The following is a 22,058-nucleotide window of genomic DNA, read 5'->3' as shown; positions in this document are numbered from 1 at the left end:
ATAGGTAAAGCCTGTACGTCAATGACTGCAGATAGGTTTAACTAAACTCCTGAAAGAAAAGAATTTTCACATATGGTTAGAAAGAAAATAAACACAGGCAAAAATTAGAAACATAAACAATAAAGGGCTCTGCAAATATTGAAAATAAAATGATAAAGTAAGAATATAGCAAGTAAATGAGCAAGGTGGCACAAACCTTTAATCTCGGCATTTGGGAGACAGAGGCAGGTGAATCTTTATGAGTTCAAGGCTAGTATGATCTATATAACAAGTTCCAGAACAGCCAGGGCTCCATAGAGACCCTGTCTTAAAAAACAAATAAATCAATAAGTAAAGAAATTTAGCAAGCACATGGAAACAAGAAAATAAGGATTATGAAGGCTAGGGAAATGCTTCAGAGGGTGAAGAATTTTCTGTACATGGGTGAGAACCTGACTTTGGATCCCTAGAACCCCAAAAGGCCACAGTAACACATGTCTACAATCCTCATGTTACTATAGAGTAATGGAAGGCAGAGATAGAAGAATTTGGCATACACAGCTACAACTAACCAAGAGACTTTGTCTTAGGGTGGAAAGCAAGAACTAACACCCAAGGTTGTGTCCTCTGACCTCCACACATGTACAGTGGGAAGTACACACTTACACTCAAACACACAAACGTGCACAGACATATACACACATTTACACATAAAGGATAAGGAATAAGTAAATGATTAGATAAATAAATTAAAATGGAATTTAGGCCAAAATGTATTAAACAAGGTGAAAGGATACTTTATGTAAAATGCCAGTGAAGTTATGAGAGATAGAGAATTATATCCTAAAGAGAATACAAAATAGAACTGTCAAATATCAAAGAAAGTATGATGATGTGAGACTGGATTCACTATTCTCACATGCTCATGGAGGTAGATGGACTAACACAATATCAGTTTTGCTCCTAGAACAGATATTTGTATTTGAAATTTTGAGAACCCATTCTTAGTCTTCTACTTTTCTCTAAGATGTGGTTTTTAATAAAACTCTGTCTTTGGAACAGTGAGAACAATCTTTTCCTAAGATGTGTCTCTGTATTATCTCTATCCTTCTTTTCCATCTATCTTACTTATCTTACTGCTTTTCTTGCCTCCTTCCTCATTGCCATTTACACAGGGCAGAGAAAGAGAAGACTGACTATCTTTACAAAGATTCAACAGAATACTATATTACCTAGTTACATATTTTAAGTAGAAATCCCATACTTTTTTAGTAGCTTCAAATTTATCTAAAACCTAAGTTCAGGAGCTATAAAGTACATAAAGCTATAAAGCTATAATTCATTTATAATTGTATATATCCTATTCTGGATTGAGTTAAAACTATTATTTCATAAGAAATGTTCCATGAGGAAACTGAAAATTTAAGATGTAAAACTAAGATTTTTCATTGAGAAATATTAAATGAATATGAGAACATGGAAACAATTAAAATATAAGGAAATTTTAATTTATATTTAGGATTAACAAAATGCCCGCTTTATAAGAAGTATAAAGAATGGTATAATTTAGTCAATAAAATATTAGTTTATTAATTTTCAATTAAAATTGAAATGCAATGCACACATACTATGGAGTATGCATGACCACATGGCTATAGTGTATATATGATGAACTTAAATTTTATAATTTCATGATTGGGAAGAATTTAAATTTTATATAATCACTATGAAAATTATTTTTTATTCATATGAAAATGACAATAAAAACTTTATTATTTATATATCTAGACAAACAAATATTTACTCTCTATTATTATTAATATTTCATGGATTTGTAAACATTTTCAAAACTCAAAATTTGAAACTATTTTACCTTCATGTGGCATTTCAAAGGATCCAAAAAACTGAACTTAACATTGCACTTTGGACAAGATGTTAGTGAAGGTGCTCCAGTTTTAGACTGATTTGATGAGGTATTTTCATCTAAAATAAATTGAGGACTTTTATGAGTAAAAAAAAAATCAATCTTTTAAAAACTTAAACATCTTTAAAAAATTATCACAATTATTAAAATTTGTTTCTAACTAATACATATTTCTATGTGACATTTCATACTTACTTGATACTACAACCTGGGAGAAAGCCTCGGAAGGAGACTTAATTAAAGATGATGAAGAGGAAGGACTTGTTTCAGAAACACTTGCATTGGTCTTTGGCTTTTTTGGATTAACACTGTTTACTTGGGAAGTGGAAGGATGTTTTAATCCTAATGAAGTTTGATCGATACCTACAAAAATTTGAACAGTAGGGAAGATATTTAAAATGCTTTAGTATAGAATATTACTTATGTAACTTGCTATAAAATGGCCTTAGATTTAAAATTCATTAAAACTCCTTGGACCTAACTTAACTGAAAAAAACATAATAAAAAAGCAGAAACTATACAAAGAAGCAGCTTCTATGGGTCACATATATTTCAGATTCACAAAATAAACTTTATGTAAGAAAACTATAAAGATACTTTCAAATAAAGCTATCCATTAAAGGAGGCAGGCTGAGTAAAAACAAAAAACATAAATCCTACAAAACCCAAAGCAACAATAACAACAATATAACAAAAAAGAGAAAAAAAAAAGGCAGAGTACTTTCTCTTAGCCAAGTTCTTACAAATGAATTTATCTTTTAGTGATTAAATACATTTGAATGTAAAAAAATACTCATTCTGAAATTCAGGAAAGTTTTTTAAGGTGTTTTTAAAATTTTGAGGTATCCAATGAAAGTTGAATTTGATTTTCTCCCAACTAATAATCTGACAAGTTGTTTAAATTATTAGATTCCTTATGTAGGAAGTGAAAACAAAAATGCTTCAGCCATTCATATGAAAAAATCTAGAATTTCTACAATGACCTTCCAACTACTATCCCAAGTTAATTAAACACAATGGGCATTTCAGATAGATCCTTTCCTTTTGTCTTATCTGACTTTTGCAATTTGAATAGATTTGCTTGGAAGAAATAGCTGTGTTTGAAAACCATCATCTTAGCATATAAAGGATAGATAATTCATGGCATCTGTTTGAGAAACAGGCACAGATCCAGAAAAAAAAATGATTTTATAAACTAACTAAAAATAAATTGCCCTTTGTGACAAAGGCTCTAAAACCACACACAGTTTAATGCTCTCAAGTGTACATTCACAGGAGAAGCAGTAGACATATTTTTGGAATATTTATGCTGTTACATTCTTTATGATGGCAAAATTATTTTTCCTATCATTAGAGGCTATTGTTACTGAAAGATTACTGTCAGTACTTGATACTGACTTTGGTTTTGTTACTTTTTATTTTTTAAGATACTTGTGTCACTTGAAATCAATAAATTTTGACATTCTGCACTAGGTTAACATTATATATGAGGTAAAAAAATTGACCATTTTGATAAACTTTTAAGGGTTTATATTTATTATATTTATGTACATGTATGTTTGTGCATCTCTGTAACTGTATGTTACATGCAGGCCCGTAGAGCCCAGAAGGTGTCAAATGTCCCAGAGCTGGTGTTTGTGCATCTCTGTGAATGTATGTTACATGCATGCCTGTAGAGCCCAGAAGGTGTCAGATCTCCTAGAGCTGTAACTCCAGGTATTTTGGAGCAACCTGACATAACATGGGTGCAGGGAACCAAGCTCAGATCCTTCAGAAGAGTAATAAGTACTCTTAACTGCTGAGCCATCTCACCAGCTTCCTAATATATAACTTGAAGCACAGGAATATGTAAATTAAATAAAATTACTCTGAGATAGTTTTAAATATTGATCCTCCAAGTATTAATTTTTATTGCTTTGGTCTTTGCTATTCCCTACTTTCAAGTCTTCCTATTTACACAAATAAAAATGAGCAGGTAGCCATAGTTAAATCCAGTGTGCCGGTTACACAGCAAAGGAAAAATAAAACAAAAAAGACAGAAAGTGGAATGGGGACTTGGTTAGAGGACTACGGGGTTGGTGGAAGTGGGACAGGTATGGGATGGGGGGAATGAGTGTGGCCAGACTGTATTGCATACGCATGTTAAGTTGTCAAAGAATAAACTGATGAAAAAGAGTCTTTCAAAATTATTAGTTTTTGAAATGAAGTCTCACTTTGTATCTCTGGCTATCCTGGACTTTGCTATGTAAACCACACTGGCCTTGAATTCACAGAAATCTGTGTATCTCTGCTGGGAATAAAGGCATGCACCATGCCTGGCTAAAATACAAAAATCTCATATTCTCAAAAATTCTATTTCTCACTCGGTGGTGCTGGTACATGCCTTTAATCCCAGCATTCGAGAGGCAGAGGCAGGTGGATCTCTGTGAGTTTGAGGCCAGCCTTGTCTACAGAGTGAGTTCCAGGACAGGCTCTAAAGCTACAGAAAAACCCTGTGTTGGAAAACAAAAAAACACTGTTAAAGTTGGAATAAAAGATTCAGGTCTAAACCTCTCTTCTACAGATTTGTGTAGGCTTTATCAAGTCACCTAACTTCTTACATTTTACTTTTCTTACATTGTTAAAATTTCATTTTATGCTTCTCACAAAATTCATTTCTTCTCTAGACTTAATATGAGCTATTTGGAGATAATGTTACTCATCTTAGGATTTTATTGAGTTTGCAAAAGAAAAGTGAAAGCTGTTTTATAAACTTTGAATGATTTATTAACATAGTAATAATTATAAATCTGTGATATGTTTGAAACCACATCTTGTCTAGGATGACCTTGAAAGGTTCTTAGATTTGAGCTTCAATTTAAAGAAGGGAAATACTAATTTACTTTATATCCATGAAGAATTTTGTTATGGTTAAAAGAACTTTTTTAAAGGAATTTTCTTTCAATTGTTCAATTTCCATTCCTTCAATGAATATGTACTAGGACCTGATCATGTGCAAAATCATTCTCTTTAGTCTTGTCATTTTATAGTAACACCCTATCACATATATGTGTGTGTGTCACATTTATTATAGAAAGTTTACTAGAAAATAAACTAAAGCTATGCAATTTTATAAATTAATGGTCTCCAAATAATAAATACAATGTTACAGAGTATTTAAGTGACTTCTCTGACTCAAAGAAATTATATTAAGCTTTCATAGCTTACAGGTAGTTCTAAATGAGAATAAGTTCAGCTAGGTATGGTGGTGAAGTCTTTAATCTCAGCAATCAGGAAGCAGAGGCAGATGGATCTCTGAGTATGAGGTCAGTCTGGTCTACAAAGAGAGTTCCAGAACAGCCAGGACTACACAAACCTTGTCTCAAAAAATAAAATAAAATAAAGTAAAAAGAGAATTAGCTCAACTAGCACACACTAGCTAAACTAACAGAAAGAAAGAAATTAGTCTAAAATAGTCTATTATTAAATAATACAAGCTTTCACAAGAAAAGCATTCAGGATGATGAGCTCTATTTACATCTTATATGCAAAAAAGTAACATGAAGGCACCAATTTCAGAAGAGAATTTTAAAAATGAGAGTGTATGTATGTGCTGTACTTGTGGAAGTTAGAGGACAACCTGCCAGATTCAGTTCTCTCCTCCTATAATGTGGTTTCAAAGATCATACTCTAATCATTAGGCTTGGTGAAAATGGCCTTTATTTGCTGAACTATCTTGTTGGCTTTTTAAATCTTTATTAATTTGTTTATTTAATGTGTAACTGTATATGGCATGGAGATGATTCTATACTTTTACTATGTGGGTTCCAGGGATCCAAATTAGGTTATCAGTTTGGCAGTAAGCACCTTTACCTGCTGAGCCATCTTCAGGCCCTCGCACAGAGATTCCATATGAACATTAACAAAGTTAAATAATACTAAATCAAACCTTCTGTACTCTTTTTCTGTATGCTTGAGGATGGTATATTGTTGGTTGAGTCTAACTGTAAGACAGAAGCACCTGGATCATCTTGTGATGAAGTCTTTGAAATAATCTGTAAAACGTTAAACATTATTTTGTTTGTTTAGAAAATAAATCAACCTGTATGCTAGTATTACAACACATTAGAAAACACAAAAGCATATTGGCATTCTTCGTCATTTTTGGGATTCTTGTGGAAAATTAATAGTTGTAAATAAAATGTTAAAAAAAAAAAACTGGTAACAACACTGGCAAGGTTTCATTTTTGGTATAACTTCTCTGCAATAACATTTTAGCAGTATCTACTAAAGACTTTCCAAAGTCCCTATCATTCCACTTCTAAGAGTTTATAGTAAGGAAATGAAAATGTTAAGAGAGTATTTGTAATAGAAAAATATGAAAACCTGTGTATTCAACAACAGATGAATAGTTAAATAAGTTCAGCATTGTCATACTTTTGTGGAATATACAACGAATGACAAAGAAATATATTTTCAATACAAAATTCAGTGAAAATGAGGAATAGGTGTCAAATCTGTGTAAATATGGCCCTGAATGACAGACTATACTTCCTACAGAAAATAAAAATGAAAATATAAAATTTATTTCCTTATTTCTAATCCTTTTCATATGTATAACTTTCACAATAGGAATACAAAGATTTTGTATGCTTGTCTTATGGTTTAAAGATGGGACATGATTAGGTTGAAAGAATTTTACTTTCTTACTAAATATTCTTTTTTTAATTGAGGGAAAGGAAATGAAACAGGGTTTTTCAATAGGGCCTGGGACTAATTATGTAGAACAGACTGGTCTCTTTATCTTCCTGCCTCAGTCTCCTGAGTGTTAGTAACAGCCATATGCCACCATGACTGGCCTTGTTACTAAGTTTTTTCATCAGTTTTTTAGGAAGTTAAAGAGAAAGAGACTGGAAAGATGATACTTCAGTAGATAAAGAGTACTTGCTACCTGGGCTTAGTTCTCAGAACCCACATAGAGGCTTACAACTGAATACAACTCAAGTTTCAGAGGATCTGACACCTTTTTCAGCTTTAGTAGGTACAAAACACCGAACATGGTGTATATTCTTGCATATAGACATGAATTATGGAGACGGCTATTGAAAAGGCAGTGGTAACTCGTATCTTTTTATAAGTATATATTTAAATGTATGGTCAGATATGTATATAAACCTCTGGTTTAATTTGGTTTGAAATCCCATGTCTATTAGCTATTAGCTGGCCTTCGAAGAATCATTTAGGTTCTCTGAACTCCAGTCTCCTCAACCATAAATTAGGTATAATAGTCTCCCTCATAGGGATGTCCTAAGAATTATGTAAGACTTGCATTTGCACACATTAATAGCTTCCCTTCAAATATTAAGCATTACCGTTATTTCTTACTTCTATTAAAAGTCTTTTGTTGTTGCATTACTGGGAGGTTATTTTATTTTGCAAAACACAGTCGCACTATGTAGTCCAGTCTAGTCTGGAATTTATTATGAGGAGACTTGTCTCAAACTCAAAATCCTTTGGCCCCTAGCTTCCCAAGCACTAGGACTACAAACATGTTAACAACCATGATAGCTTAAAATATTTAAGAACTAAATAAAGGGTTTGAGAACAGCCATGATTTGTGAATAATCATCTCAATTCAGAAAACCTAAGTTTACTCTCTTAAAAAGTTGATTTTTGGTGTTTCCTCTTTACTTTATTGTTTCTTTAACTGTACAGAAGCTTTTAGTTTTAGGAGGTCCAAATTGTAAATTCAGAAAGTCCTTTCTATATCACGTTGGGTACTGCCTGTGTTCTCTTCCGGCAGTTTCCATGATTCATGTTGTAAAATGAGGTCTTTGAGTCACTTTGAGTTAATTTTTCTGCGTGATGATAGACATGGGTCTAATTTCCATCATCTACAGTCTTTTCTCCAGTGTGGTTTTTTTTGGCCTCTTTGTTAAATATTAGGAATACAATATAGGTTACTGGTCTGGCAAGGACTAAGGGGGAGAGGCAAGACTTTGGCACAAAAAAAATCTAGGTAAGGTAGCCATTGGATTTGTAATGTTGATTTAGATATATTAAGAAAAGCTGTATATAAAAAAATATCACAAAATATTCACTTTGTTGCTATATAATTGTGTGAGCATAATAGCCTTCTCTCTCTCTCTCTCTTTTTTTGGAGACAGGGTTTCTCTGTGGCTTTGGAGGCTGTCCTGGAACTAGCTCTTGTAGACCAGGCTGGTCTCGAACTCACAGAGATCCGCCTGCCTTTGCCTCCCAAGTGCTGGGATTAAATGTGTATGCCACCAATGCCCAGCAATAGTGTTAACACAATGAAATTATTTTAGTTTTAAAATTAAGCTGAATGTGGTGGCTATCACTGAGTTTGAGGTCAGCCTGGTCTACATAGTGATTTCCAGGTCAGCCAGAGCTACATAGTGAGACCCTATCTGGGAAAAACAAACAAATAAGAAAACCTAAAAATAATGACATTTTTCTATGACCATTCTTAACTGTAGCTGCATATATACTAGCCATTGTGCTCTTGAATTAACTGAAGTTGAAAAGTACTTACAGGTTTAGTATCAGTCTGAGAATCAGAAATCTCTGAAGATTTGGATTCAGGATGAAATCTAGGCAAAGCAGCCACTGGATTAGGTGATGGATTTCTGTACTGTTGACTTGTAGGTTTGAATATATTAGAAATAGCTATATATATAAAAACAAAAATTATAATGAATGTATTGGTATACAGTTGTGTCAAAAAGCTGAGTTTAAAATTAAAATAGTAAGGGCTTAGCCGATAAGCATATCCACTGCTCTTACAGTGGACCATGTTCAGTTCTTAGCACCTACATCAGGTGTTTAAAAACCATGTAAAAACCAGTTTTAGGGGATTCAATGTCATCTTCTGCCCTTCATAGGCACCTGTACATACATGGTGCACAAAAAACTCACAAAGGGACAAATACATACACATGAATAAAAAATTAAATAACCAAATATATAGTATTAAGATAGTATAAATATTGTACCTGGATTGAGTGATTCATGCTTTAGTCCCTTTGAAGATGAGCCAGGACTACATCTGTTCAAAATATCTGCAAGAGTATTTAAAAACTCATTACTAAAATGAAAACTGTCTAAAAATAGACATACACAACCCATGATAGTAATATATTTATTCCTCTTAATGGTGACAAGATTTTATGACTCAAGATCTTGTTAGTCAAAAATCAAGCCCATGCCCAATTCTCATGCCACATTTCACACCCCTAGATGTCTGGAAGTTTCACTATGGACCAGCTGATTGGAGAGCTTCTCTCATGGTTCTCAGTATCATTACTTGAGCTCTGAAAGGAAAGTATCAGATAACAGATTAAGTTGAACCTACATTTTAGTATTTGGTTAGTTTTAGGAGTTGAATACACTACCTCATTAGTCAATTTGGGCCTGATAGGACACTCTAGGTCCCTGTCTGAACGTAATTTTCTGATTACTGAGGAATCATATTTAAATTTAGAATTTAAAATATTGATTAAAATTTCTTATCACAAGGAGTAACATCTAAATTATGGGTTCTATTGCTGTTGATACAACATCATGACCAAAAGCAACTCAGAAAAGAAATTTATTTGATCTTACAACTTTTACTGCCCTGCTTGAAGTCAGGGCAGGAACTCAAGCAGGGCAGGAACCTGGAGGCAACAACTGACAAGACAGGCCTTAGAGGAATGCTGTTTTTTGGTTTGCTCCTTAAGGTTTGCTCAGCCTGATACTTTCTTATACCAGCCAGGGGTGACATCCTCACCTATAGGATGCGCCTACCCACATAAATCATCAGGCAAGAAAATGCACCACACAGGCTTTCTCATAGGCCTACCTGGTGTGGGTATTTTCTCAACTGAGGTTCCCTCTCTGATGCTAGCAGAGGTAAAAAGAACAAAAATATTCAATAAAAGCACAAAAATCTTTCTTTAGTAAAAAGTCACATGGAGCTGGTATAGGCTTATGGAAATGAAATATTCCATGACAATGGTTCTCAACCTGTGGGTCATGACCTCTTTAGGGGTCATATATCAAATATCCTGCATATTAGATATTTACACTGTGATTCACAATAGTAGCACCAAAATAATTTTATGGTTAAAGGTACCATAATGGGGAACTGTATTAAAATTTCACGCATTAGGAAAGTTGAGAACCACTGTTCTATGAAAACATGTTGGAAATCAAGGGAAAACCCCTTTTCTAAAATTATTTGATATCTTAATTTCTTTTGCTACTTTGTTTTTGAGACAGGGTCTCAGAATAAACCCAGACTGGCTTTGAACTCTCAATATTTCTGGAATTACAAGTTTTCTAACTCTGATAAAACTGTATAAATGATGAAGCAGTTGTCTGAATATGAAAATCCTTATTAGATACAAGCAACCTAAGCATTCCAAATACTTCCTTTTCTGCGCATCTGAACTAAAAGGAGAAAAGACAAATAATTAACAACTAGGATACTTGAATTCTTTAAAACACTGGTGGGGGGCACTCTGTCCAGGGAAGATGGATTAACTACAAATCTTCACCTCTCCCTCCATGCCTCCAAGTTGACTGCCCCAGAGTCTTATCCCCAGCTCTGTATCAGATCACCTGAGGGTCTCTACACAGGCCTCTGTGCATTCTCTGCCACCATTCCCAGGGAATTAAGCAGATCCTGGTGGTATACCCTGCTTTCATCCCTCCTATGGGATCCCCCTGCTATCCCCATAGTCCATCCCCATTCTTAAGTGTCAGATCCTAATATCTAGAAACATATATTTTTTTTTAAAAAAAAAATCATGGATGGAAATTTCACTAACCTAAAGAAAGAGATGCCTATTAAGGTACAAGCATATGGAACACAAATAGAGTGGACCAGAAAAGAAATTCCCTTTGGCACATAATAATTAAAACACTAAATGTACAGAACAAAGAAGGAATGTTAAATAATGCAAGGGAAAAAGACCAAGTAACATATAAAGACAGACATTAGAATGACACCTGACTGCTCAATGGAGACTCTAAAAAAGCCAGAAGGTCCTGCACAAATGTTCTACAGACTCTAAGAGACTACAGATGCCAGCCCAAACTACTATACACAGCAGAACTGTCAATCACAATACATGGAGAAAATAAGACATTATATAATAAATCTAAATCTAGCCCTACAAAGTTGCTATAAGTAAAACTCCAACCTAAAGAGGTTAACCACACCCAAGGAAACACAAAGAGTAAATAATCCCAGATTATCAAGAGGATACACACCACACCACCTCCCCACCCCCCCACACCATCACTATTACCAACAACAAAATAACAGAAATCAACAAACACTGCTCATTAATATCTTTCAACAATAATGGTCTCAATTCCCCAATAAAAGACACAGACTAACAGAACAGATGCAAAAATAGGAAAATGCACGCTTCTGCTGCATCCAAGAAACACTCCTTAACATCAAGGAAAGACATCATTTGGGGTAAAAAGGATGGAAGAAGATATTCAAAGCAAATGGAACTAAGAAGCAAGCTGGTATAACCACTTTAATATCTGACATAATAGACTTCAAACCAAAGTTAATGAGAAGAGATGGGGAAGGTTACTGCATAATCAAAGGAAAAAAAAAATCCACCGAGGACACTGCAATTCTTAACATTTATGCATCAAACACAAGGGGCAAGTTCATAAAAGAAACACTACTGCAGCTTAAATCACATATTGACTCTCCCATGGAATTTTCTCTAAAACTGGTGATATATTCATGCATAAACAAGTGTCAAAAGATACAAAAATTGAAATTCTATTGGATTACAATGGATTAAAGCTGGATGTCAGAAAAACAAAACGCTGAAAACTCATGGAAACCGAACACCTCACTACTGAATAGAAAAATGTACCAAGACACAAATGAAAGACTTTCTAGCACTGAACAAAAAAGGATACACAATATATCCAAACTTATAGAACAGACTGAAAGCAGTTCTCAGAGCAATTTCATAGCACTAAGTCCCTACATTTAAAAAAATGGAGAATTCATACTAGTCACCAGCACATCAGAAAGCTCTACAACATAAAGAAATTACACCCAAAAGCAACAGATGGCAAGAAATAATCAACTCAGGGCTAAAGTCAATAAAATGCAAGCAAAACATGCACAAAAATCAATGAAACATAATTCTTTGAGAAAAATCAGTAAGAGTGGCAATACCCCACTCAATGTAACTAAAAGGTGAGAGAATAAATATCTCAACTAAGCAAATTAGAAATGAAAAGGGGAACATAACAACAGACATTGAGGAAATCTAGAGAATCATAAGGACATACTTTAAAAAGGAACAAGATCTCCTGAGCATATTGGGAGTGGGGGGGGTCACCAAGTGGAGTGGGAACTAGGAGAAAGAGAAGGGGAAGAGAGGAAAGCACATGAGACTAGGAAGATTGAGTCAGGGGAGGAATAGATGAGAGAAAGACAGAGGGGGGGAGGGAAGAAGGGAGAGGGGGGACCATAAAAGAGGGAGCCATTATAGGTTTGAAGAGAAAACTGACTCTAGAGAAATGTTCAGAGACCTGCAAGACTGACCTCATCTAACAATTAGAGCAACAGTGGAAAGGCTACCATAAATGCTCTTCCCTGATAATGAGATTGATGACTAACTTATCCACCATCATGGAGCCCTCATCTAGTAGCTGATGGAAACAGAAGCAGACGCCCACAGCTGAACACTGAGCAGAACTGGAATCCAGATGCAGAGAGGGAGGACAAGACCACAATGCAGAAATCCACAGAGACAGCTGACCTGAACAAGGAGGAGCTAATGGGCCCCCAGACTGATAGCTGGGAAACCAGCACTGGACTAACTCAGGCCCCCTGAACATGGGTCTCAGTTAGAAGGCCTGGGCAGTCTATGGGACCTCTGACAGTGAAACCAGGATGTATCCCTAGTACAGGAAAGAACTTTGGGAGCACATTCCCATGGAGGGATACTCCCTTAACCTAGAGGCAGGAGGGAGGGCCTAGTCCCTACTCCAAATGACTTGACAGATTTATATGACCCCTCCTGGAAGGCATCACCCTACCTGTGGAGTGGGGGGCAGATGGGATGGGAGGGTGGTCGGGGGGCCTGGGAGGGTGGGAGAGGGAGGGAAGTGGGATCGATATGTAAAATAAGAAAAACAAACAAATAAAAACCAATACTCCACCATATTGGAAAATTGAAAAGAAATGGATAATTTTCTTAATAGATGCCACTTACCAAAGTTAAATCAAGGTCAGATAAACAATTTAAACAGATCTATAACCCCTAGTGAAATAGAAGCAGTAAAAGTCTCCCAACCTTCCATCTAAAATAAAAGTTCAGGTCCAGATGGTTTTAGTGCAGAATTCTACAAGACTTTCAAAGAAGAGTAAACACCAAAACTCCTCGAATTTTTCCATGAAGTAGAAACAGAACATTGTCCATTTCTTTTTGAAGCCAGTTACCCTGATACCCAAACCACATAAAAATCCAACAAAGAATTATAGACCAATTTCCCTTACAAACACAGACATAAAACTCTCAAAAAATACTTGCAAAGCAAATCCAAGAATACACCAAAAAGATCATCCAGCATGATCAAGTAGGCTTCATCCCAGAGATTCAGGGATGGTTCAACATACGCAAATCGATAAATGTAATCCACCATATAAACAAACTGAAAGACAAAAATCACATGATCATCTCATTAGATGCTGAATAAGCCTTTGGTAAAAATTTAATACCCTTCATCATAAAAGCACTAGAGAGCTTAGGGAGAGAAGAGGCGTACCTAAACATAATAAAGGTAATTTACAGCAAGCCCATAGCCAACATCAACTTAAATAGAAACTCAAAGCAATTCCACTAAAATCAGAAAGAAGATAAGGTTGTCTACTCTCTCCATTTTTATTCAATATAGTATTTGACATCTTAGAACAATAAGACAACTAAAGGAAACAAGGGAATATAAATCTGAAAGAAAGAAGTCAAAGTATCTTTATTTGCAGATGATGTAATAGTGTATGTACAAGGGGCCATAAAATTTCAATGGGAAACTCCTATAGCTGAATACTTTGGCAAAGTAGCTGCATATAAATTAATTCACAAAAATCTATAGCCTCCTACAAATGCTCTGAGAAAGCAATCAGGAAAATAACACCTTTCACAATAGCCTCTAATAATATAAAACATCCTGGAGTAACTCTAGCCAAGCAAATGAAAGACTTGTATGATAAAAATGTTAAGGCACTGGAAGAAATTGAAGAAGATATTAGAAGAAGGAAAGATCTCCATTCTTATGATCAGTAGGATTAACATAGTGAAAATGGCCATGCTACCAAAATCAATGCACAGATTCATTGCAATCCCCATTAAAATTCCAACACCATTCTTCACAGATCTTGAGAGGATAATTCTCAACTTCATACGGAAACACAAAAATTCCAGGACAACTAAAACAATCCTGTACAATAAAACAACTTCTGATGCTATCATCAACCTTGATTTCAAGTTGTACTACAGAGGTATAATAATAAAAAACAGCATGGTATTGGCACAAAATCAGACATGTTTGTCAATAGAATTTAATTAAAGACCCAGCCATAAATCCACACACTTATGGAAACCTATTTAAAAATAAATAAATAAACAAACAAATAAATAAATAAGCTCAGAAATATACATGGAAATAAAAGAAAGCATCTTCAACAAATGATGCTGGTCAAACTGGACTCCTGTATGTAAAAGAATCCAAATAGATCCATACTCATCACCCAGCACAAAACTCAACCCTAGATTTCAAAATAAATTCAGATATACTGAGAACCTTATAGATGATAAAATGGAGAATAGCCTTGAACTCATGGTCACAGTAAAAGACTTTCTGAAGAGAATATTGTTAGCACAGGCACTAAAATGAACAAATAACTAATGGGACTTCATAAAACTGAGAAACTTCTCCATGGAAAAGACACTGTCATTCAGAAAATGTGACAGCCTACAGAATGGGAAAAGTTTTTTTTTTCCAACTATACTCCAATAGAGGGCAAATATCAAAAATATATAAAGAACTCAAAAACCTAGGTATCAAGAAAATAAGTAACCCAATTTAAAAATGGGATACAGATCTAAACAGAGACTGTAAAATAGAAGAAACCAAAATGGCTGAAAAATACTTAAAGTAATATCCATCATCCTTGGCCATCAGAGAAAGGCAAACCAAAAATATTAAGATTTCATTTTCACATATCACACCAGCTAAGATTGATAAAACAATTAAGTATTACTCAGTTGTTTAGAAAATGCAATCTTGAAATTTGCAAGTAAATGGATGGCACTAGAAAAAAATCATCCTGACTGAGGCATGCCAGACCCAGAAAGACAAGTGTGGTATACATTTGTTTATATATGTATATTAACATCTGTTAAGTCAATGTTAATGAATGAAGCCATAATCCATAGACCCACAAAGATTAGGAATAGGGTAAAGGGGCTGGGGGTGGGGGTACAAACTAATAAGAAAAGAGAAATAGAATAATTATGGATGCTTGGAGGGATTGGAATGGGAGAATCAAGTAGGGATGGGGAGAGAAGTGGGAGGAGGAAATATGGGAATAAACAGCTAAAATCAAGGGCCATTAGAGGATTCCATGTGAATCCCCAAACAACCCACGCTGTTGCCAAGACAAAAGGTTGCCCTTCGCAAAATGACAGCAAGATCCCATTGTTGAAGACAACACCTCATTTGAACTTGTTGAGCTGGTGCCTACATACAATCTTCATCCCTATATTCCAATGTCTTTGGTACAGGAACATATTCCACATGCTCTCAAAAAAGAAACATAAACACCAATCCAGCCACAAAACCTCTATCTACAATGGTGTACTGCCTGCAAGACATGTTAGAGTGGCCCCAAAGTGGTGGCACACGCCTTTAATCCCAGCACTCAATAGGTAAAGGCAGGCAGATTTCTGTGAGTTCGAGGCCAAGCCTGGTCTACAAAGCTACACTGGGAAACCCTTGTCTCGAAAAAAAAAAAAAAATGCTAGGGTAGTGGTGGCACAGAGTTCGTGGGAGTAACCAAACAATACCTGAAATGATTTAAGATGGAACCCATATCTGACACTGCTTGTGTGACAAAGAACCTAAGTCTAGATAGCCCAGGGACCTAGGGTAAAACCAGACATTGCTGTTATAAAACAAACTAACAAACAAGTAAATATAGGAATAAAATGACTCCTAATTATATTCTGCTATACTTATAGATCAGTGCTTTGCTTAGCCATCATCAGACGCTTCCTCCTACAGCACATGGGAACAAATATAGAGACCCAAAGGCAGACAATATGAAGAGAATGAGAAACCTCAGAACATTTAGCCCCAAACAGTATATCTCCATCAAATCTCTCCCTTCAGAACTTAGGGAACCCTTGAGGAGGCAGGAATGTAAGAGCCAGTGGGGATGGAGGACACCAAGGAAACAAGGTCATCTAAATCAACAAGACTGATGCACATATGAATTCATAGACCCAGGCAGCATGCACAGGACCTGCATAGGTCTGCACCAGATGGAGTCCTAGAGCTTTAAGAAGTAGACACATGTTCCTACTACTAATCCAGAAGCATTTCCCAATTGATAACCATTTGCAAATGAAAATTTAATTTTCTCTAAGGGACTCTCACTGGGGAAACTACCTACTCTTAAGGTTACGCTGCAAGCCCTGAAAATGAATTCAATACACATTTGGACGTTCTTTATTTCATAATGTCCTGGCAGGGCTCTTTCTTTTTAAAATTTTATCTTATTTTTAATTTTCATTTTGTTTAATACATACTTATATTTTCTTCTTCTCTAATTTTGCATATATATTATGGCTTTCAGTTTAATGTTTTTATGGGATGCTTAGGTGTATGAATGAGCGATTCTCTATATATCTATTTCTTGTGCATTTTGGGGGACACTTTTCCTTCTGTTTGTTTATGATGTCCTACTATGATGTGTTAGGGTTTTAAAAAAAATCTTACTTTATTTTTTTACTATCCTTTAGAAGCCTATTTGTCTTCTAATGAAAGACAGAAAAGGGATGGATCTGAATGGAAGGGGAGGTAGGGAGAAACTGGGAGGAGTAAAGTGAGGGTAAAACATAATCAGGATATATATTATGTGAGAAAAATATCCATTTTCAATGAAAGGAACCTCTACACACAAATAAACAAACTAGGGGGGGCTGGTGAGATGTCTCTGTGAGTATAGGTGCTTGACGACATAAGTTTGATCCCCAGGAGCCATAGAGTAGAAAAGAGAAAACCCATTTCTGCAAGTTATCCCCTGATGGGAGATGCCATTATGTATATATGTTTCTCATACTGGTTAATGAATAAAGCACTGTTGGCCAATAGGAAAAGAAGATAGGAGGGGCTAGGAGATAAGGAGGAAAGAGGAAGTAGTAAGGAGGAGTCAAGATGGAGAGACTGGGGAGAAGGACGGTGGCCCCTTTCCCTGGTAAGAAGACCACGTAAGACCACATGGAAATACATAGAAATGGGTTAATACTTAGGACAGAGCTAGCCAATAAGAAACAAGTAACTAGCCAACAGCATTATATCAAATACAGAGTCTCTGTGAGTTATTTGGGGCTGGCGCTGCAGTGGAACAAGACCTGACGGGAGGAAAAACCTTACTCCTTACAGTCCCCTACCCTCCATTCACATGTCATGGCATGCTCATGTACAACACTCTCCCCCCCACACAAACACACATTCACTAAATATATATGTAATTAAAATATTTTAAAAGCAGGATCTCTAGAAGTCCAATGCGCTATCCATTGCGCCACAGAGCCAGGCTATGCCCTTCCCGGATAGTGAGATTAACAACTAACTTATCCATGGAGCCCTCATCTAATGCCTTTGGGAAACAGGAACAAACACCCATACCTAAACACTGAGTCAAACTAGAATCCAGATGCAGATGGAGAGGACAAGACCAGGCTGCAGAAACACATAGAGACAGCTGACCTGAACAAGGAGGAGCTAACGGGCCTCCAGACTGATAGCTGGGAATCCAGCATGGATTGACTCAGACCCCCTGAATATGGGTCTCAGCCAGAAGGACTGAGCAGTCTAAGAGACCTCAGACGGTGGAGCCAGGATGTATCCCTGGTGCACAAAAGGACCTGGCGAACACATCCCCCATGGAGGGATACTGCCTTAATCTAGAGACAGGAGAGAAGCCCTAGTCCCTACTTCACAGGACCTGTCAGATCTACATGACCCAACTGGATGGCATATGGAATTGGGTTGGGGGGATGGGAGGGGAGGGTGGTTAGAGTGCATGTGAGAGGGCAGAGAGGGTAAGAGGGAGAGAGGGCAGGAGGGAGGGAAAAAAGAAGGGAGGGAGGAAGAGGGAACTGGGATCGACATGTAAAATAATAAATAAAAAAAATGCTTTGACTCCAAAATTTAAGCTCAAGGACAAGTTACTGGGGAAAAGGATTTCTATTTTTGTTTCCACAGAAAATGAAAAGCTGTGGATTCCTTCCAGACTAATGTGGTTTGATCAAGCCAGACCGCCTGAAACAGAGTACAAGGTGATCCTACATTCAAAACAGCTGGACAAAGCAGCCTGACAGACTACAGCCAGGATTTCTGCATCCCCTTACCAGCAGGAAGTAGTTTGGAAAGAACGACACCCAAATTCCCAAATATTGTCTATAAATGTTTGTTTTCATTTAAATGGATTTGGTTATATAAAATAAATTTTAAAAATGTGAAAAAAAGTAGGATCTCTATCATATAAGACCTAGAATGCAGGCTGTCTCTGTTTTCTAAGAGTTTGGATTACAGGAAGTCTTGCCAGTCCCGGTTAGCATTCACATGGCTTCTGGGGATCCAAATCCCAGTACTTGTGGCTTGCAGGGCATTTCCCTAGAACTATCTTGCTTTACTTCTAAGCTTTGAACAGAACAAATATATCAAGTACTGAAAATAAAGCAGTCACAGTTTTTTTCCCACTCAAAAAAGTAAATGCTTACTTGAAATGGCTGGTTTGGAACTTGATATCTCTCCAACAAAGATCAACTCATCATCGTCATCTTTATTTTGAATTTCTTCTGCTTTCTGCTGCCAAGGTTCCAAATCTTCTTCTTCACATTCCATGAAAAGTTCGGCCATTTTTGAATGATCTAATTTCCAAAAGAAGAGAAATAACCCTTATTTTTGATTCAAAAAGGAAATTTTTTTTTGTAACAGGATGTATGCTAAGATAAATGTTAATAATCCTAAGAGAAACTACTGAATAACTGAATAACCACATAACATATACATAGTAAGAATAAACTGAGGAAACAATCTGTAATATCTAAACTAGGAGCTCAGTGTAGTGGTGTACCCCTGAAACCTTACTCACCATTAATTAAGGAGGTTGAAGTAACAGAATAGTGTCTTTTGAGGCCAGCCTGCTCTACACAATAAAGCCCTGACTCAAAACAAAGCTAGTAAAAATTGGCTAGGTAGCTAGAAGATTGAGTACAACAGTTGAGTAACAGTGACCAAAATTTTCTTTTTGAGATTTTTGCTTTAAATATATAGATGCTTTGTTTGCATGTATGTCTGTGCACCACATGCATGCAATACCTGCAGAAGCTAGAAGAGGGAGTGGCATCATCTGGAACTGGAATGTTTTGGCAGCTATGTGGGTTCTGAAAACCAAACTGGGGTCCTATGGAAGAACAACCAGTGCTCTTAACTGATAAGCTATCTCTCTAGCCCTAGGTGGGAAAACATTTAAGATCAAATTCAGTCAAACTAAGTTCATGTTATATGGACTAGGATATGATTATACATTCAAAAAGGTAGACAGTATATAATTATTATCTGAAACAAAACCCACTACTTGTATTTTAAAAGGGGATATAAAGCAAGAATAAGAGGCGACTAGATTGGAAGGGGGAGAAAACTGTATCAGATTCATGGATATTAGGGTTTGGAACAAAGGATAAGGAGATACTAGGATGAAAATAGGGAAAATGGAGAAGCTTATTCTATTCCAGGGTGGAGTAGACATTTCTCATCTCAAGAGATTAAACAAAGGATTTACTGCAAGTACTAACAGTTCTGAATAATCACACAGTTCATATTTAGTGCCTCACTCCTTTGGGGTTGCTGTTTTTGTTGTTTTGTTTCTGTGACACGTAGGGATTTTCTATGTAATTTGGGCTGACCTGTGCTAGAACTCATTATATAACCTCAGGCTGGCCCAAACCTCACAACTGCCTTGCCTCAGTCTGAGTGATAGGATTACAAGTATGTGTTATCATGCCAGCTTAGTGCCACATTCTTAAAATATGGTTATGAACTAGGCATGACAGTGTACACCTTTAGTCCCAGCACTCAGGAGACAGGGACAGGTAGATCTTTGAGTTAAGGCAAACCTGACCTACATACAGTGAATTTCAGGCTAGCCAAGGACCTGCCTCAAAACAAAAATCAAACAAAAACCGCTGCTCTTCCAGGGGTCTTGAGCTCAATTCCCAGCACCCACATGTTGCTCACAACCATCTGTAACTGTAGTTCACTGGTTCCCAAGGGCAACCACAGGTGTGCATGTGGTACACAGACATAACAAGTAGGTAAGCATCCATACACATAAAATAAAAAGCTGAGCCTATGTGGCAGCCACCTGTAATCCCAGTACTCAGGAGGTAGAAATGGAATCCTTGAGGCACCTTAGAATAGCCTTGAATAGCAATACTTGAAAACAGTAATTTGGGATTGACATGCAAAAGAAAACCCTAACAAACTGATACCATTTTCCAAAAATTTTAATTTTGCCTCCTATGCATGCATGACAAACTTTTTTTGCAGTGCCAGGGATTTAAATTTGTATTTATTTATTTGTTTGTTTGTTTTAGGACAGGGTTTCTCTGTATAGCCCTGGCTATCCTGAAACTCACAATGTAGATCAGGCTGACTTCAAACTCAGTGATCCACCTGCCTATGTTTCAGGAGTACTGGTATTAAAAGCATGCACCACTACTGCCTGGATCAATTATTGATTTTTGGGGATTATAATCACATCATTTCCCTCTTCCCTTTTCTTCCTCCATACCCTCCTATATATCCTCCCTTGATCTCTTTTTCATTATATAGAGAAATGTTTATATGAATACACACACACACATTTGCAAATACAGAAGTACAATCTTAATACTACCAAGTTGTCTTCTAACCTCTCAACTGTATTGCACACCCACACACACCAAAAAAAAAATATTATAGATAAATGTCATTTAAAATAGAGATGCGCAACACTATTACCCGGCACACCATATTTATTTTAATGATTTGTTTTATGTGCATTGATGCGAAGGTATTAAATCTGGAACTGGAGTTACAGACAGCTGTGGGCTGCCATGTGGGTGCTGGAAATTGAACCCGGGTCCTCTGGAAGAGCAGTCAGTGCTCTTAACTGCTGAGCCATCTCTCCAGCTCCCTTCTCGATAAATGTAATTTAAAAGAAAAAACCCAGCATAGCTGGTTCTATTTATGAACCACATAACACCTTAAGGCTATTTTCCCCCCTTTAAAACAGTTCTAATACTTCACTGACAGTTCTAATACTTCACTGCCCTGTAAAGGAGTGCCATTAGTAACACTCAAATGCTATAATAATTGCATTTGCACAGATATTAAAACCAATCACAGAAATTCAATTGAATTTTATAAGCAAAGTTGTGCCTTAATAGATTCAGCTTTTTTTTTTTTTACATAAGATAGCTTGAATTTATCTGTAACTTTCAAAATAAGACACCTCACAAACATCTATGAGATTTTTGTAGTTTAAAACTTTTAGGAAGCCGGGTGGTGTTGGCGCACGCCTTTAAACCCAGCATTTGGGAGGCAGAGGCAGGCAGATCTCTGTGAGATTGAGACCAGCCTGGTGTATAATAGCTAGTTACAGGGCACAGAGAAACCCTGTCTCGAAAAACCAAAACCGGGGGGGGGGGGGGCGGGAAATCCAAACCCAAAAAGCAAACAAACAACTGTTTTTAGGTAAGAAATAGTTTTAAAGATATTAAAACTCATAATCCAACTCCCAACCAAGAGAAAAACAAAACAAAACAACAACAAGAACAAAAAAAAAAAT

At 36.3% G+C, this 22,058-nt stretch overlaps 1 protein-coding gene across 1 annotated transcript in view; it reads right to left on the bottom strand.

Annotated features, from left to right (window-relative positions):
* Positions 1-19,123, bottom strand: part of Znf280c (zinc finger protein 280C) — a 45,757-nt gene extending 26,634 nt beyond the window's left edge. Inside the window, exons 1-6 of the mRNA XM_051178972.1 lie at positions 18,946-19,123; positions 8,899-8,964; positions 8,439-8,572; positions 5,904-5,937; positions 2,099-2,266; positions 1,853-1,962 (exon numbers count right to left, since the gene is read on the bottom strand). Of these exons, the coding sequence (XP_051034929.1) occupies positions 1,853-1,962; positions 2,099-2,266; positions 5,904-5,937; positions 8,439-8,572; positions 8,899-8,964; positions 18,946-19,084 (651 nt within the window). The 5' untranslated portion in view covers positions 19,085-19,123. The remainder of the gene's footprint in view (positions 1-1,852; positions 1,963-2,098; positions 2,267-5,903; positions 5,938-8,438; positions 8,573-8,898; positions 8,965-18,945) is intronic.
* Between the last annotated feature and the right edge of the window lie 2,935 nt (positions 19,124-22,058).

Source organism: Phodopus roborovskii, unplaced genomic scaffold (genome assembly GCF_943737965.1).
Source record: "Phodopus roborovskii unplaced genomic scaffold, PHOROB, whole genome shotgun sequence".
Lineage (NCBI taxonomy): Eukaryota > Metazoa > Chordata > Mammalia > Rodentia > Cricetidae > Phodopus > Phodopus roborovskii.
The sequence above is the reverse complement of the archived record's forward strand: the minus strand, read 5'-3'. Positions and strand labels throughout refer to the sequence as shown.